A 17581-nucleotide genomic window follows, 5' to 3' on the forward strand; every position below is an offset into this window, starting at 1 on the left:
CCAGCAGTCTGGCTCCAGCATCCCTGCTCCTCACCATCGCCAGATTCGCATCTGATCGGGGAAGCCCTTTGTGACAGGCAGGGTGCCTTTCACGGCCAAGACTGAAAGGAAACCCCAAGTCCTGTTCAGGGGGCAAGTGAGTTGAAGTGTCATCCCCCCCTCAGTTATGCAAATGAGAGCATCTAGGCAGGTTCTAGGACTAGAGGATAACAGGGCCCTTCGAGACAGATATTATTATCCTGACTTTAGAGACCAGGAAACTGAGGTCCAGAGAGGTGACATCCTTCTCAAAGTCCCCCTGCTTCCTAAGGAAGGTCTCTTTCCCTGGGCTGCAGCCTCTCTAAGTGCTGATTCTGGGCTGAGGGACTGGCCTAGGGCTGGGGGGCAGCAACCCAAGGTCTAGCTTCTCCCCTAGTGACAGCAGTGTCCTCTCTGCCTGACCAGCCCACGACTCCACAAGGCACTGCTGGGCCAAGCCCAAGGACAGGGAATGCTGACCCCAAGGTGCCCCCATAGGATGCTCTACCAGAGGATTACCTGTGACTCAGGTGTGATCCTGACTGACCCACTGCAGCTGGTCTCTTTGTGTCGGGAGCCCTGCAGCCAGGGCTGAGCAGCTGATTTGGCTGGAGAAACAGTGGTCCACAGGCTGCTAACCTTCCAAAGCCCCACCCCAATGCCCACACCTTCTGGGGCTCCTTACATCCTCACCTTTCCACCCGGGAGGTGAGCCATACTTTTCTCCTCCCCTGGGGTCTGGAATGAAGAGAAAGCTTGACACAGAGGCCAGATGCACTTGGCAGAATTTGTAATAAGCAGGAGCCGTAATGGGAAATGGACAGGGAGAGGCGTCCCATCTTGTTCCAGGGCTAGCTGGGGACACAGGAGCTGGGTACCCTGCCCAAGCGAGATGCCTCAGGTTCCTCATCTGTAAAATGGGGATAATCTACTTCAAGAGTCCGCAGTCTTTTTTCGTAGAGGGCCGGACAGTACATATTTTAGGCTTCCCGGGCCAAACTGTCTCTGTTCCACCCACGCAACTCTGTCCCCCCGGGGACGCAGGCAGGGACCACCCGCAAAGGAACGGGCCTGGCTGGGTCCCAGTAAGCGGCGCGCTGGGCTTGGGCGCAGGCACGTCCATCCCTGATCTTCGCCCTCATGGAGCTTCAGGGAAGGTGAGGCGACAGATGTGTCGCTGCTCTGTGGGCTGTACAGTGAGGATCACATGGCGGGCGGCGAACGTGATAATAAAGCTCAGAGCCCCGCAGGCGAAGGCGGTTCCAGACAGGAAAGGACACGGACGGGCAGTCAGGCGGACGTGGGCTCTGCCACAGGCCTCCTGCTGACCCCCGCGGGGCCACCGTCCACTCGAGGCCGGAACGGGACGATCACGGCCGCCTCTCAGGCGCAGAGAAGGACCCCTGCCCGCGCCGCTCTGCCCGCGGCCGGCGACCACTCAAGGCGCGGACCCGCCCCCAGGCGCCCAGTGGGGGCGGAGCCTGCCGCGCGGGCAGGAGCCCCAGACGGCCCCGCCCCTGTCCACCGGCCCCGCCCCGAGCGTCCCTCGCCCCTGGCCCCGCCCCCAGGGCGCTCTGCGCCTGGACCCGCCCCTCTGAGCCCCGCCCCCAGAGTTGCTTTGTTGAGCCTGGCCCCGCCCCCAGGGCTGCGGCCGGCGTGCTTTGCGCCTGGCCCCGCCCGGCGCACGTGTCGCGGCGTCCTAGGCTGTGGTGGAGGAGGTGAGCGCGTGGGCAGGGCCGGAAGGCGCGCGCGGGAGGTGTGCGGGCCGAGGGCCTGGCCCACTCCCCGGGGTCGTGCCGCGTCCCCCAGATCGTACCTGCCCTGTAGCTGGGGGTGGCCGGGATGAAAGCCCCTTGGGAAGCCCTCTGCGAGGGTCCTGCAGCCGCTCTTCTCCCAGCCGCCTGCGGGATGCGCCGCATCGTCTCCGAGGGCGACCTGGAGCGCAGGTTTGGCGCTCGGGGCCCTGGGGGCGCTGGGACCTTGCCCAGGACCCATCCTTTCCGAACCTCAGTTTCCTCATTGGAAAAAAGGCCCAAGTGATGTGACTCTTTAAGAGATTCTTATTAAAATAGGCCAAGCGGTACGCCGTCTTGATTGCCTCAGCCTATTTACTAATTAAACATTTTTCACAAACAGGAACAGAGTAAACTTCAACCAAATTAAATAATTGCGAATTTTTACTGACATATTTACAGATGAAATAATACGATGCCCGGGATGTGTTTTGAAATAAAGCAGTTGGAGTGGGAATGTGGGTGGGTGTAGAGATGAAATGAGGTTGGCCATGAGTTGATGATTCTGTCTGCTTTTGTATATGTTTGTAATTTAGCATTAAAATTTTTTCTAAAAGGAAAGGCTTCCTGTGGACGTCTGACAGCCTGTGTTCAATACTGTGCCTGCATTATTCTGCTAGGTTTGCCCTGCAAGCACTGCGTGGCTTAAACCACAGAAATTTGTTCTCTCAGGGTTCTGGAGGCTGGAAGCCCAAGGTGGAGGTGTCTGAGGGCTGGTTTTCCTGAGGTCTCTCTCGTTGGCTTGTAGATGGCCCCCTTCTGGCTTATGTCCTCTCAGGGTCTCTCCTCTGTGTGTGTCTGTGTCCTCACCCCCTGTTCTCATAAGGACACCTGTCATATTGGATTAGGACCCACCCTGGTGAACTCATTTTAACTTAATTACCTCTTTAAAGACTCTGTCTCTAAATGCAGTCACATTGTGAGGTACTGGGAGTTAGGACTTAAGTGTGTCAGTTTGAGGGGACAGTTCAGCCCGTAACGCTGCCACTTTACAAGTTTGGGCTTTTGACCAGTTTGCGTAGCCTGTCTGTGCCTCTGTTTTCACTGCTTTAAAATAGGAGCAACAGTGGTCTTTAGGTCGTGGGGTTGTGAGGATTCAGTTGTTGGATGGTGTGTGTAAAGCTCTCAGAACCGTGTCTAGCTCACAGGAAGATCTCGGTAAGTTGAACGTACATTTCATCTATAAATTAGCGATCCCGGGGCCTCACTATGGGGTGAACAGTGGGTGAGGCAGTTGGGTACTTAGTCCTGGGCCTAGTCAGGGGAGTAAAGGTAATCATCACAGCCATCATCACAGGGCTGTCTGCTGCTGTGCCAGGTGCTGATTGTTTTATGTCTGTCCATCATTTCCTCGTCACAGCCACAGCCACCGTAGTGCTGGGCCATCGTCACGTGCCCATTTGGCAGATGGGGAAGGCGCTGCACAGGGCTGGAGCTGGGGTTTGAACTCAGGCTCTGGAGCCCGTGCTCTCAACCTCTGGGCTGTATTCCCTCCGTTAAAAAGGATGTGGCCCTGGGGATGCTCAGTCTGCAGGCAGACCCAGGGAACTGTTGGCTGACTTCTCTTGTTTTTGGCCCAGGTTTCCAGTGGTGGCAGCACTCATGGCGGGTCCCCTGTGGCGGGCCTCAGCATTTGTGCAGAGACACAGGACAGGCCTGTTGGTGGGTTCCTGTGCAGGCCTGTTTGGGGCCCAAATCTCGTACCACCTCTTCCCAGATCCTGTGGTCCAATGGCTGTACCAGTACTGGCCTCAGGGCCAGCCAGCCCCGCTCTCCCCAGAGCTGCAGAGACTCTTCCAGGAGGTGCTCCAGGACATGGGCGTCCCCTCGGGCCATTGCTACGAGGCCTTCACCACCTTCACCTTCCAGCCTGTGAGTGCTGGCTTCCCGAGACTCCCTGCGGGGGCCGTGGTGGGCATCCCCGCCAGCTTCCTGGGTGGCCCAGTGACCCACAACGACCAGCCTGTGATCATCCATGGGCACAGAGTGAACTGGCAGAGCCCATCAGGCGCCCAGCTGAGAGATGCCCTGACCCTGTCCCGTGACGCCCAGAAGTTCGCCTTGGCCAGGGAAGTGGTGTACCTGGAGAGCGCTGCAGCCGCCCTGCAGGCCCTGCCGGCCCCCGCTTGCCTGGCAGGCACCTGGGCCCTGGGCGTGGGTGCCAAGCATGCCCTGGGGCTCTATGGAGGCCCCATGAACTTACGGGCCGCCTTCAACTTGGTGGCAGCAGTGGCAGGCTTTGTGGCCTACGCCTTCTCCACGGACTCTCTCACTCATGCCCTGGAAGCCTGGCTGGACCGCCGCACGGCCTCCCTGTCTGCGGCCTATGCCCGGGGTGGCGTGGAGTTCTACGAGAAGGTTCTGTCAGGCAACCTGGCCCTGCGAGGCCTCTTGGGCCGGCCTGGAGAGAAGCTGTACACGCCCAGCGGGAATGTCGCTCCCAGGCACTGGTTTCGCATCAAACACTTACCCTACACGACCCGCCGGGACTCTGTGTTGCAGCTTTGGAGGGCGACGCTGACCCCAGGCCGTTCCTGAGGGGTCACCTCGAGGACAGTCCCAGCTCGCGCAGGCGCCGCCCCGCCACTGCCTCTGGGGGCTCTCTTGGTGCCTCTGCACCCACACACAGCCCAGCGTCAGAAAAATCACAGGCTTTGAGTTCAACAGCCGAGATTCTACCCCAGCCCACCACTCATGGTTGCAGTGCCCTTGGGCGAGTCTCTGGATGAGTCGGAGCCTTGGTTCCGTCCACTGTGAGAAGGGGAAGGGATAAGCCTCCTGGCAGGATTGTGGGGTTGTGTGAGAAGTGAACGCGAGCATCTGGCAGGGAGGGCTTGCCGTAAATAAACAGGACGTCCCTCCTGCTTGGTCTTTGAGTGCCAGGGGGCTGTGGGAGTGAGGCCACATCTCGCCAGCAGAGGCGCGTGCACGATGGGAAAGTGTTCCTACAGCGAAGGACTACCCCGGAGTTTGCCTGGCTGTCAAATCCCATTTTCTTCTGTGGTGGTGGACGTGGAAGGTGCTGAGAGGCCCAGGGAGAAGCTGCTGTGTGCCGCGAGGCTGGGAGCTGGAGCCTGCAGTGCAGCTTTATGGGAGGTGTGTCCGCCAGGGTCCTGCCAGAGCTGATGGAGCACTCCACACTCTGAGAGGCTGGGCAGCCAGCACGCGGTGGGGCCCCGGGAGAGCCCCCGCACCTGAGGGGAGAGAAAGTGTTGCCGGAACCTTGCGAGAGCTGTGGTGTGGGAGACCTGGCAGAGCTCTGGCCGAAGGAAGAGGAGGGAACGAGCCGTTGCAAAGCCGAGGCCCTGCAGTGAGGGAGCCCACAGACACAGTCCCAAGCGGTCAGCCTCCTGGGGACAGAGCACAGTCAGCTTGCAGAGCAGAGGGAGAGAGGAGGGAGCAGGGAGGGGAGGTGGAGATGGGGGCAGGCTTGGCTCACAGGAGGGGGTGAGGAGAGCAGGTGGCTGGAGGGGGCAGTGGACATTAGGCACCCAGGAGGAGGCTGCACCTTTGACCTGCTTGTTTCCCTTGAGCCCTCTGGCGGTGGACAAAGCAGACCCCACTTTCAATCCTCGGACAGGAGACCCCAGCAGGAAAGGTCAGGAGAGTTGGCTCAGCAAGCCAGGCTCGCTTGGCCCTTCGTGTATTTTGTCGGTGGTTGTCTTTTCCCTGGAAGAGGTGAATGATTCAGGCCTGGTGCCAGTGTGACTCTGGCAGAGATCAGGCCACACCCAAGGAGGGGCACAGAGCAGTCCCGGGAGGCCCAGTCAGTGGTGGCAGGCAGTTCCTGCAGGAGACCGGGAATGGAGAGTGAGTGGGTGGGGATGGCATGCCTTCCTGCTGGGTCCTGTGCCCCCGGCTGGAGCTAGCGCTCTGGCTCCATTCTGTGCCAACCTGCGGGTCCCTGCATCGGGCCTCTGCAGACTGAGTTCCTGAGGGCGGAGCATCCTGTCTCTGGTCCCTGGGATGGCGTTGGGCACGGGCTTGACGGATGCATGGATGGATGGATGAAAGCATGGGCAATACCACTTCAAGGGGCCCCTGGCATGTTGCCGGCTGCTGCTACCACGTGGGAACTGTCTGATCTTGGCTGGAGAAGTGTCGTTTGGGGTCTGGATTTGGTGAGCTCCACCTTCTCACCCCTCCCCAACCATTCTCGAGATTGCAGGAGCCGAGACGGGAGCACCAGGCCTTCCTGCTGATCTGCCAAAATGGTAAGGTGAGGGAGCCCTAGTCAGGGAGCAATCCCCTGGAATGGGTTACTTGGCTCCTCTTCTCTAGGTGACAAACTTTGGCTCCACTCAGGCTGTTCCTGTCCCCACATGTGCTTTTACGTGGCTGTCTCCAAACTTCGGCTCACAGAGCCTGCACCCTGCACGCCACCCCTCCCTTTCATGTGTTCTGCTTGTCCTGAGATCTGGCTCAGGCCCAGCCACCCTGACCATCTGTAGCCCCTCTGCGGCCCCTGCCCTGGCAGGCAGGTAGGCAGGCAGCAGCTCTTGCTGAGAACCTGCTTTGGGCTCGGCAGGCCTCCCCCGCCCCCCAACCCCACCTCGTGGCTAAACTCGCGCCCAGCCTGGACGATTCCCTGCCCAGCAGCTCTGAGCTCCGTCCTTGCTATCCCCAGAACGTACCTCACTGGGCTTCCTGGCACTTGTCCCCACCTCTCCCAGCTCTTCGAAGTGCAGGTCTGACTGGGTTCTCTCCTGCTTAAAACCCTTTGTGGTCATCCCCTTGCATTTGGCTAAAGTCGCATCTCTGAGCCTGGGCCTGCTGGCCTCCCCAATTGTCCTGCGTGTCCTGTGCCCACACCCCCAACGAGACTCTGGATTCTGGCCTCGTGAGCTCTCTGGTTCCTTAACTGCCTTCCCCATCCTTTGCACCCTGTACCTTTCCAGCCCTTACTGCTAACTGTAATTAAGTAACTAGGTTACCGGAGTTCACGGCCTAGGGTCTCCACTGGTGAAATGTGCTCTCTACAAGGGTGGGTGTGTGTCTGTTTATGGCTCTGGACTGAGGCTCTCCATGATGCAATAAATGAACAGGGTTCTTAGCTGTGACAGACAGTCCCAGCTCCCTAGAGTCTCTGAGCAATGACAGTAAGGCTGGCTGGATGCCCTGGGCAAGGCCAGTGTAAATCGGATGTGACCTTGTCCTGTCCTCCCAGCGTGGGGCTTTCTAAGGGCAGGGCCTGGCCCCGATCTTCCATGATTGCTGACTTCCATGGGGAAACCAGGACACTTCTGGTCCCTTCCTACAGGGCACAGATTACTACTCAGGGTGCTGGGGACCCCAAGAGCTTTAAGAGGAAGGCGACCCTCAAAATTTTGTCATGTATTGTGCCCCTGCACACAGATTCAGGGGTTGATTCCAGAAAGATTAAGAAACATGTTTGCAGATGGGCCAGGTGACAGAAAGTGACCCTGTAAATGTTGCCCTTCCCTTCTAGGTGTCTGCTGCACACCTCAGTCTTTGGCACTCGGCCCTGGATCCCTAGAGAACATTGTTTTACTGAGTCGTAACCCCCGCTTGTTCATGGTTCTCTGGGTGTGAATGTGGTGCCCGACAGCCAGAACAATCATGACAGACCCAGAACTAGGCTGACTTACAGAGGGCTGCGTCAGCCCCCCAATACCACACACACACTCACACACATCTAGAATGTGAGGAGGGGAGTCCCTGAGTCACATGCTGCCATTGGGTCTGCCCATCCTTGACTTGAGGCAGGCCCCACTGCCTCCATCCCCACCAGCCAGTGTCCACAGTGCAAAACGCCGTGTAGCCATGCCTGGACCTGGGCACACACGTGGACCCCGATACCCTGTGTGCGTGTGTCACAGGCTGGTCTCAGATCGATGCATGGCTCCTCCCCGGGTGTGTCCTCAGGCTCCCTCCTACCCCCACGTCCCTCCAGTAATGTGTGTGGGGCCTTGATTGTGCACCAGACACTGTGCTGGGCTCTTAGAGGTAGTTTTTCATTTATCTCCAAATTGTAACATATAGTTTGTAATATTATTTTAATTTTACAGCAAGGAAATAGCACAAAAAGGTGAAGAAATTTGCCCCAAATCAGAAATCTTTGTAAGTAGCAGAACCTGAATTTGTCGCTGGCAGTCTGGTTCCAGATCCCATTTGTAAACCCTACATTTATCCTGTCCTGTTTATGCTGAGGGTTTCATGATGCAAACCCGTACTGTGGCCTCCACAGCCTTTCTCCCCATGCGGGTTAGAGGTGAATGTCCAGGCTCACCTCTTGTATCAGGAAAAAATGGTCACTGAGCAGAGCCTTCTGAAACTGCCAGGAGAGACCCCTTTCAGCTAAGTGAAGAGGAAGGGGCACCCCCTCGATCAGTGTTAGTGCTAAGGTGGGAATGGCGCAGAAGGGCGTAGTGTTACGGAGCCCTGGGAGGCCCACTGAGAACACGGGCACCGTAGGAGGCAGAGAGAGCACAGACTGGGCAGCCAGCTATGGGTTCAAATCTGGGTCCTGTCACTGGAGCAGAGTGACCTTGAACAAGTGACGTCACATCTCTGACCCTGCGTTTCCTATCTGTAAAATGGGGATATTGATAGGTATCTTACAGCCTTGTTTTGACAATGAAACTGAAATAAAGTTTGCGAAATGTGAAGCCGACTACGGGTGTGTAGTGAGCTGTACGAGAGGATTGGGTTCCTAATTTTAGTGCTTTTAAGTGATCCAGGTGCCCGGGTGCTCAGGCCTTGGAGCTGCTGCCCAAATACCAGCAATTCCTTGAGGCGGGAGCCCTGCCAGGAGCTCACTCCTGCTGAACACGGGTCTACGCGCACAGCTTTTCAAAGGCCCAGGTAGGCCACTGCTTTAGGTTGCTATCCGTTGACGCCTTTTGGGAAATTTCTTGGCAGCAACTGAGAGCACAGGACCCCAATTGACCCCAGGGGGAGATCCCAGGCTGGAGAAGAGGGCATTAAAATGGGAGACAGTGATTTACACCTACTCTGCTGGTAGTTTTTAAATACTGGAACATTCAGTGTAAGTGAGGTTGTGGTAAGATTGGGCCAAGCGTATAGTCTTGGTGACAGTTGTAGTGGGCGACCTCCAAGATGGCCCCCAATGATCCCTGCTCCTGGTATTCTTGGCCTTGTCATCCTCTCCCCTTGTTCCTGTGATTCAAAACAGTAGAGTACAGCAACGTAAAGGGGATGTCACTTCTGTGATGAAGTTACAAAAGATTGTGACTTCTGTCTTGCTAGCAGACTGTCACCTTCTTGGATGTATGTGTTGATGAAGCAAGTTGCCATGTTGGAGAGGCCCACATGGCAAGGAGCTAAGGGTGGGCCCTGACCAACAGCGGGCTAAGAACTGAGGCCCTCAGTCCAACAGCCCACGAGGAACTGAATCCTGACACCCACCACGTGAGCTTAGAAGAGAATCCTTCCCCTGTCAAGCTTTCAGATGAGACCCCAGCCTCAGCCGACACCCTCCCCGTGGCCTCTGAGAGACCTGAATCGAAGGACGTAGTTAAGCTGTGCCCAGACCCCTGATCCACAAAAACAGCGAGACAGTAAACGTGGGTTGTATTAAGCTACTTAGTTTTATGGTAATTTTTTATGCAATAATAGATAACTAGTACACATTATTAATTGACGTAATTTTTTAGAAAGAAGTTTGGGAAAACTTGATACAATCACAAAACTGTATTTTTTGATCCAGTAACTTCAAATCTAGAAATGTATCCTCGAGCTATAACCCAACAGGAAATAATATATGCCCAAAGGTACATAAGAGCATTAGCTATAATACAAAAAAAAAAAAACAAAAAGAAATAATGGGAATGTTGAATAGCAATGACTTAGGAAATTGTGGTACATCCCTTTGTCGAATAGCGTTCAGGCACTAAAAAGTGTAATTATGAAGCCTATGGTAGAAACGTGTAGAGCTATTAGTTATAAATACCAAACAAAAAAAAAATATGAGTAGTACTTGCATGATGATTGCAATAATGAAAATATGGTAATAATTGAAAGGAAATTCACAAAATTTCTGAAATTCAATTTCGTAACAGGAAGTAGTTCTGTTACGGTGAAATATTGAAGGAACTTATTCAGTCAATATAAATAAGGGCTCACCACTATATATATTTGTATACATATGAAGGCTTACTCAGGGGGTCCGTGGCCCCGCTCCCTCTCCCTGCATCCAGGTGACGGATTCTGGCATCACTGCCTTTGGCCCTGTGTCCTTGGGGTGTGGCCAACCTTCTGTCTGTCAGTTCCTGTGGCGGCCATGAAAATGTGCTGCTCAGATCTGCCGCGGGAGCAGAACTGACTGACAGCCCAGCTGTTGTTTCTCTAGATCCACCAGCACTTTTGCGCTCAGGCCGTGCCTCCCACAGGCTGCCTTCAGCCAACGACTGATCATGGTGGCAATCCTAATGCGGACCCTTCCAGTGAGGCAGGACCCCTCCAGTGAGGGGCTCGAGGACTCCCCAGTGGCCTGGGCAGATCTTGGAACTACTCTGAAGTCTGGGACCCTTCCTTCCCGATCCGCCTTCCTTCCTGCTCTCCCTTGCAGTGTCAGGCCTGCGTCTTGGTGGGCAGGCTCTCCCACCTTCTCGGGTTCCCTCCCGCTTTATCCCGTGCAGGCATTTCCCCTAGCACATCTCTCTCTCACGTCACCTGCCTTGGTGTCTGTTTCCAAGAGCACCTGGACTGACACAGTTACGCCCTCATTCATTCGGGTGCCGTGTGAGGTCCTGGCGCACACCCCTGCCCTCACAAAGCTGGCAGTCCTGCAGAAGCCACTGTCTGACAGGACACCCATAGGAACAGCACAGTGATGTCAGTGCAGCAAGGGCATGAGGGCCAGATCAGTGCAGGAGCACAGGGGACGCCCCCACCCCAGCCTGGCATGGGAGGTGGTCAGGAAGGCCTTCCCGGAAGAGGGGACCCTGTTGCTGGAACCCCGGAGTGTGAGCTGAGAGAAGCTAATGCTAATAACTTCAAAGACCTCTATAACCCTGATGTGCCGAAACCTTTACGGATATTAATTCATGTAATTCGCCCAACAATCCTCGCATCCCCATTTTACAGGTGGGGAGAGCAAGGCACAGAGGTGAGACAGAACTGGGGCAGTCTGTGTGGTTTTTGTGTCAGTCAGGGCCCAGCCTGGAGACGGAAGCCCACAGTGATTAGAACAGGGGAAGTTTAATATGAGGAATTATTACTCTGTGAGGAATTATTACACTGTTATAACGGGGTTGGAGGGAAGCGGGAGGAGTGTGTAAGAAATCAGGAGAGCTCTGCGTGCATGAAGACCAGCTGGAAGGAGCAGTCCTGCCCTGCCGGGGCTCGGATGCAGACCTCAGTGTAGGCGTGCCCGCGGGGCTCACTGGTGTGAGAAGAGGCTCAGTCAGGCACCAGACTGGCAGAACTCGCTGGAAGTCCCCTGTGGCAGGTAACAGGGAAGCCATCCACAGCAGGTGCCCCACTTCAGAACTCGGTACAAAGCCGCCTGAGGGAATGCTGGGAAGTGGCCCACGAGGAGGGGCCTCAGCAGTGGCGCTCCACTGCGAAGCCTCTGAAGGGGTTTCAGCGCACTGCCAGGGCGGGCACACTGCAGCCTCTGGACCCTGGGAGACAGTGCTCTGGAGGAGCCCACTGTGGGAGAAACTGCCCTGCGAGAGCCTGACAAGAGGAGCGCACTGGAGTCAGGAAGAGAAAACTCCAGTCCCACTCCAGTGTCCCACCAGCGCCCTCCACTGACAACAATCAGCATGTGCCGGTTGGAGAGAAATGTTCAGAGGGTCCGTCTCCATGTTCTCAGAGCAGGCGGAGAAGGATGGATTCGCAGTTGATAACTGGTCCAGTAGCCAGAGAACAACACTCAGCATGGCTGGCACGGAGTGCAAGGGAGGGTGTGGGAGAGGAGGCCGAAGGGCCTGGAGGGGCCCGGAGCACGCGGGGCCTTGTGGGCATGGTGAGGCGTCTAGACTTCACTCTGGCCACTGTGGGAGCCTTTGAGAATGCAGCAAGAGCAGGACGTGGGCATGCTTGATTTCAGAACGTGACTTCAGTGTGGACTATGGGTTGAGGGGGCAGAGTGCCCAGTTTGATGGGGGAGGGGACATTGTGGTAAGGCAGCAGAGATGATGGTGGCCTGAACTTGGTGGTGGCAGTGGAGATGGGCAGGAGCAGGACGGGCCACATCTAGGAGGTAGTGTTGACGGCATTTGGTGGTGGACTGAGTCTGGGGCTGTAGGAGGGGAATGTCAGAGGTCAAGGGTCAGGAATGTCTCCCGGTTCCATCTTGGTAGCTGAGTGTCTGGGGCACGTCCTTTGCCCTTTCCTCTCCCTGCTGTGGAGTTCACAGATGCTCTGTCTCCTGGGACATCCCTCGCCTGGTGACTGTGCCTCCTTGAAAAGACAGCTGTGTTGTTGTTGATGGTGACTGAAGCCTTTCAGCCCGCTGGGATGCTTGAGAGCTCCCAGCTTGAGGCAGAATGAGTGAGAAGAACTGCAGAGTGGTCTTTAAAGCAGCCGCGGATTATTCAGAGCAAAGGCCAGTGGACATGAGTAGCCAAGGTCCAGGGCCCATCCTGCCCTGTCCTTCCCCGGGTGCAGGTGCACGCCACCACCCCCCTACCCCATGCCTCTGTGCGCTGAGCTCCAGCAGCCTGGGGAGCACAGGGTGTCTTTCACACGGCCTGGAGCCACCGGGCCTCAAGCCGCCCTAGTCCTGGGCTTCTTCCAGTCCCAGCCTCCTGGAGCCTTGTCCGCCCAGAGGCCTGGCTCCCTGCCACAAGTCAAAGGCAAACCGTGTCAATAGGTCCAGACTCCTGCTGTCACCCCCTCTACCCTACCCCTGACCCGCCTGCTGCACAGGATTCTGCAAGAATCGGTGGCTGCTGCTGGGCCTGCAGGCCTTGTGAAGGGCTGGAGGGCATCAGCTGGGGCCCCGCCCAAGGGACCAACTGTGGAGCCGGAGCCCAGGCCCAAGGGACCAACTGTGGAGCCAGAGCCCAGGCCCAAGGGACCAACTGTGGAGCCGGAGCCCAGGCCCAAGGGACCAACTGTGGAGCCGGAGCCCAGGCCCAAGGGACCAACTGTGGAGCCGGAGCCCAGGCCCAAGGGACCAACTGTGGAGCCGGAGCCCAGGCCCAAGGGACCAACTGGAGCCAGAGCCCACGTAGAGGGGGCAGGGGTGGCATGCACAGTCCACATGGACAGCAGTGTCATTGCTTTATGATCGGACCCTCTGTGTTTATAGACCACTGTTGCTGTCCAAAAAGGGTCCCACGCCTGGACACTGACCGGCTGGTCAGGCGTGGACAGTGCACGGCATGGCCCTAATTCTGCTTGCCTCCCACAGCACAAGCAGTTGCACACTGTTTCTCTGCTCACTGGCTCGGTTTTCCAAGACCTCAAATCAGGGTCAGTGTTGAATTTTCCCAGCATCATCCACGTGCGAAAAGACGGAGGTCCCAGCCCTTTTCCCCACAGAGGGACTCCCTCACCTTCCTGTTCCCCCAGCAGAAGTCCCCTCAGCTGGTCCTGGTCAGAGCTCAACCTGGCAGAACCCTTCTGGGTCCCACTGCTGTGAACAGGCTGCAGGCCTGAAGCAGGTCTGTCTTGGTGGATTTGCTGAAGTGGGAAAGAAAGTGGAACCAGGGTTCCGGCAGACTAGGAGCCCCTGGCCGGGGGCAAATCTGTAGGTGCCTCTCCGGCAGCCTTTGGCCTCGGAGCCGGACCACCCGGGTAAGATCCTGGCTCTGCAACTTGCTGCCCGGGGCACATTACTCACCCTCCCTCCCTCTCAGTTTCCGCATCTGTAAGTGGCAGTGGTGACAATGCCTGCCTCCTGGGGTGGCTTTAAGAATTTACTAAGTTGGTGTTTGTAGAGCTCTTCGAACAGTGCCTGGTGCGGAGTGGTAGCCTGAGGAGGTCGAGTGCATTTTTACTCACAAGGCGAGGTTGCTGGGAAGTGGCTTGTGTGACACTTTTGGAGCCGTCTCCAGGGACCGTGATGTGAGTCAGAGTTGGCAGTACTGCCCTACATGGCGTTTTCAAGCCCTGCGGCAGAGTCTTATTCGCGTGTCTGACTCCCCACCAGCCGAGACCTCTCTCTGGGCAGCAGCAAGGCCACGCACCCTCCCTCGTTCCCAGGACTGGACAGCATCAGTGTCAGGAAGCCTTTGCTGAACACGTGATTGAGTGTGACGGCAGGGGAGGAATGTGACAAGTGGGCAGATCCCAGAGGCTCTGCCTGTGAGGGGTCGGCTCAGCCCGCATTTCTCAGGGGCCCACAGGGGAGATGCTGCTGTGGCAGCGCCTCTGAACACCGGTCTTGTACCTTCTAGATAAGGTTCTGACGTTGCTCCCAGTGGCAGCTGGAGGCCACCCTCAGCATCCATCCCCAGGTCCGGACCAGCCAGCTGGCCCACTGATGTCCTGTGCTGGTCACTGGGGAGGAAAGATGTCCCAGCCTTGAGGTCTGGACTCAGCCCCTGCAGAGGATACTCATCCAGAGTCCCAGGCTGCAGAGCCACAGCCCTCGGGGCCCCATGGGAGTCGGGCCCTGCCTGCTGGTGCCTCCTCCCAACGGCAGAGCCACAGCTCCCTCTGTCTCCACTCCTGTTCCACCCCTTCTGGATCCCGCACCCGAGGCCGTCCCTGCCAGCCAGACGAACGTCAGGAGCCATCTGCTGCCTGAGCCAGCACAGCTGCCAGGAACGTGCTCGCGTCCATGTGAGTCGATTTTGTTTGGCCTCGTGATCAGATCCTCAGCTGAGCAAGGGGAGACCTGCTAATTGCTCAGAGCTTCCGTCAGCCTGAGGAAGGGGGAACCCACAACCCAGGGGAGGGCAGGGGCCAGAGGCCTGGAGACGACCACAGTGCCAGTGAGCAGGGGCCCTGGGCCCGTGGAGGGAGCCACTGGGGTGATGCAGCCGCTGGCTCGCAGCACCTCGTGAAAGTGCTGGGCCCATGTGCCCCTGACTGGGCTGGTGAGGCTGCCCTCAGTAGAGGGGGCGGGGCTGCCTTTTGGTGCTCCTCGAGGGGCGGAGCTCTCAGACTTGCCCAGGCCCTCAGTGGGAGGCTTCCCCTCGGCCTGTCTGCCCAGTCGCACGTGGAGTTCCCTCCATGGAACAATATCACAGCTCCTACATTGGGAGCAGCTGCTCTGTGCCAGGCTGTCTCCTACATTATCTCACTTAATCACCATACAACCCTCGAAAGAAAGGCAGGTAGTAGTCCCCAGTCTAGGTGGGAAGCAGCTGCTCAGACAGGTTAAGTAACTTGCCCATGGACACACAATTTTTCTGCTGGGGCCGGGATGGGACCCTGGAGCCTTCATGCGAAGTCTGTGCTATTTTCTCTCTCAAAGCTGCAGCCTCGCTGGTGAAGTAGGGACCACCCAGGGCTTCTACAACTGAGGCGGCTGCATCCCTTTGTGAAGCACGAAGCTTCCTGCAGATCCCGGGAGCAGCCCCTGTGGGGCGTTCTTGGTGGACAGATTTGAAGCAGTTGCACCCAGGGCACCTGGGAGCCACAGCTGGAGCGTGTCAGTCACTGAGGTGTCCTCAGTGTGGGGGTGTGATCTGGCCTGAGGTCTCGCTCTGTGAAGTGGGCTCTTCCCAACACTTCCTCCACGGAGGGACAGTGGAGGGTGAAGTTAGATCCGCTGCCAGAGCCGGAAGCTCCTGCACTGCCCGGGGCTCTGTTCCATGCGGGTCCGGGAGAAGCATGGCGTCAGCCCGTCTGGGCCAGGACCGGGTGCTGCCCTGCTCACAGCTTCCCCATGAGGTGACGTGTGCCCTGAAGTTCCAGAGTCTCCGAGTTCGGGAGAGTCCACGTTTAGGTGACTGTTCTTCAAATACCCACTTCTAAGGGAAGAGGCCTCAGCCATTCCTGACACAGAGGTCTCCACGGGGACCACGTGTCCCACCCACATGAGCTCTGCCCAGCAGCCGGAGCCACAGAGGACACACACACCCTCCCCCACAGGTACCTGCACACCACACATGCACTACACACCGCACACACACATCCACACCCCACACACACCACACACACACCATACCCACACCCATCATACACCACATCCACACCACATCCACTCACACACACCCACACACACACACCCGCTCACACACACACACACACCCCTCACCCCAGGCAGCATTTAGAGTCCCGGCCCCAGCGCACTCTCCCTTGGACAGTGGAACCAGAGGGGCAGGAAGGGTGATCTTCCACGGCGGGGCCCGAGGAAGCCTCGAGGCCCTCAGAGGTGAGCGGGATGGAGTTCATGCTGGGAGTGCCTTGTGCTCTTTGCCACTTGTGTAAATGTTGCTGTCGACCGGGTTCTGTCCCCACTGACTGTTCCCCCTTGGAGGGAGGCATGGCCCCGTGACCAGCTCTGGCCAGTGGATTTGACAGGTGAGAGGGGCCACATCCCTGTGAAAGCATCTGAGAGCCGAGTGTCTCCATCTTCCCTTCCCCTGTGGCCTCGAGAGGTTGGGTCCCCAAGTAAGGCCGGTGTGGAGCAGAGACCGCCAGCCCGTGACAGACAGGGCGTGAGAACGACAATAAGCCTTTGTGGGTTTAGGCACGGATTTGGGGCTGTTTGTTACCACCACATCGTTCACCCCCTCCTGCTGCTGGGTGCAGTGAAGAACCACACCCCACAAAGGCTGGACTCTCCCCTGAGACGAGTCGTGGGATTTGGGCACGAAGCTGGCAGCGGGTCGCAGAGGTTCATGACCAGGAGGTGAGGACCTGCCTTCTGGCAGCGATCCTGCGGCCACTCGATGCCCGGCCCTCCCGGCCGGTGTCTCCCGAGGCCACAGAGCCTTTCTGAGAAACAGATATCAGGATGCGATCATGCAACACGGAGCCGCCTGAAACACAAAGTTCACGGGTGTGTGCAAGTATCTTTGTGTCTTCCTTCTCTTTTCCATCGAAAGAGCATAAACTCAGGACGGTGATGGCCCTGGAATGGGAACAGAACGAGACCGGGAAACTCATTTAATTTTCTGTCCACGCCCCCTTACACCCATCTCTCAAAAGCTGAAGGCAACACCCGAGGTAAGACCTGTTTTCATCCTTGGTTACAAGCCCCCGTTCCCACGGCAGCCTGGTGCGCTCTGCGTGCACTTGCACACCATCCTCCCTGGTCCCTGTCGGTCTCTCCCACCCGGGCTGCCAACATCTCCACAAGCGGGCCTGCCCTCTGTGGGGGCCACCTAGCTGGGTACCCGGAGCTCTGGGTGAGTAGGGCGGGTGGAGCAGAGCAGAGGGGTGAGGGGAAGCGCTGGGAGGGCAGGATGCCCCATCCCCATCCGAAGCATTTACTGAGCACCCGTGTGTCCAGTCACAGTGCAGGGCTCTGGGGAAAAGTCCAGATCCCGAGATGCGTTTGTCGGTTCACAGACACTTTCATATGGGGTAGTTTCTGAACTTTACAACCCTGGTGAGGTGAATGGCACATGCTATCCTGTGCCACCTTAGAAGAGAGTGGGTTTACAGAGTTTACGTGAGGTGTAGCAAAAAGGGCCACGGCCTTGGGCCTGCGTCTTGCTTTGAGTCCTGGCTTTGCCCCCAACCAGCCTGTGACCCTGGGCGGCGTCGGCATCCTGGTTTATAAAAGGAGGGACTGGCTCTGCAGCCGTACCTTCCTACGGTGCCTGGCCCAGCCTGAAGCCTAGGCCGCTTGATTGCTGAACAAGGGGCTGCAGGTACCCGAGTCTGGGGGGGCCAGCAGGGCCAGTGAGAGGGGCTGGAGGCCTGTGCCTCCT

At 57.5% G+C, this 17581-nt stretch overlaps 1 protein-coding gene across 1 annotated transcript; it reads left to right on the forward strand.

Annotated features, from left to right (window-relative positions):
* Positions 1–1701: 1701 nt before the first annotated feature.
* Positions 1702–10213, forward strand: LOC123285307 (transmembrane protein 177-like). Its single transcript, XM_070507485.1, has 2 exons — positions 1702–1736; positions 3392–10213. Exon 2 carries the CDS (start codon positions 3414–3416, stop codon positions 4347–4349), a length of 936 nt encoding a protein of 311 aa, XP_070363586.1. The 5' UTR covers positions 1702–1736; positions 3392–3413; the 3' UTR covers positions 4350–10213.
* Positions 10214–17581: the final 7368 nt, after the last annotated feature.

Source organism: Equus asinus, chromosome 4 (genome assembly GCF_041296235.1).
Source record: "Equus asinus isolate D_3611 breed Donkey chromosome 4, EquAss-T2T_v2, whole genome shotgun sequence".
NCBI lineage: Eukaryota > Metazoa > Chordata > Mammalia > Perissodactyla > Equidae > Equus > Equus asinus.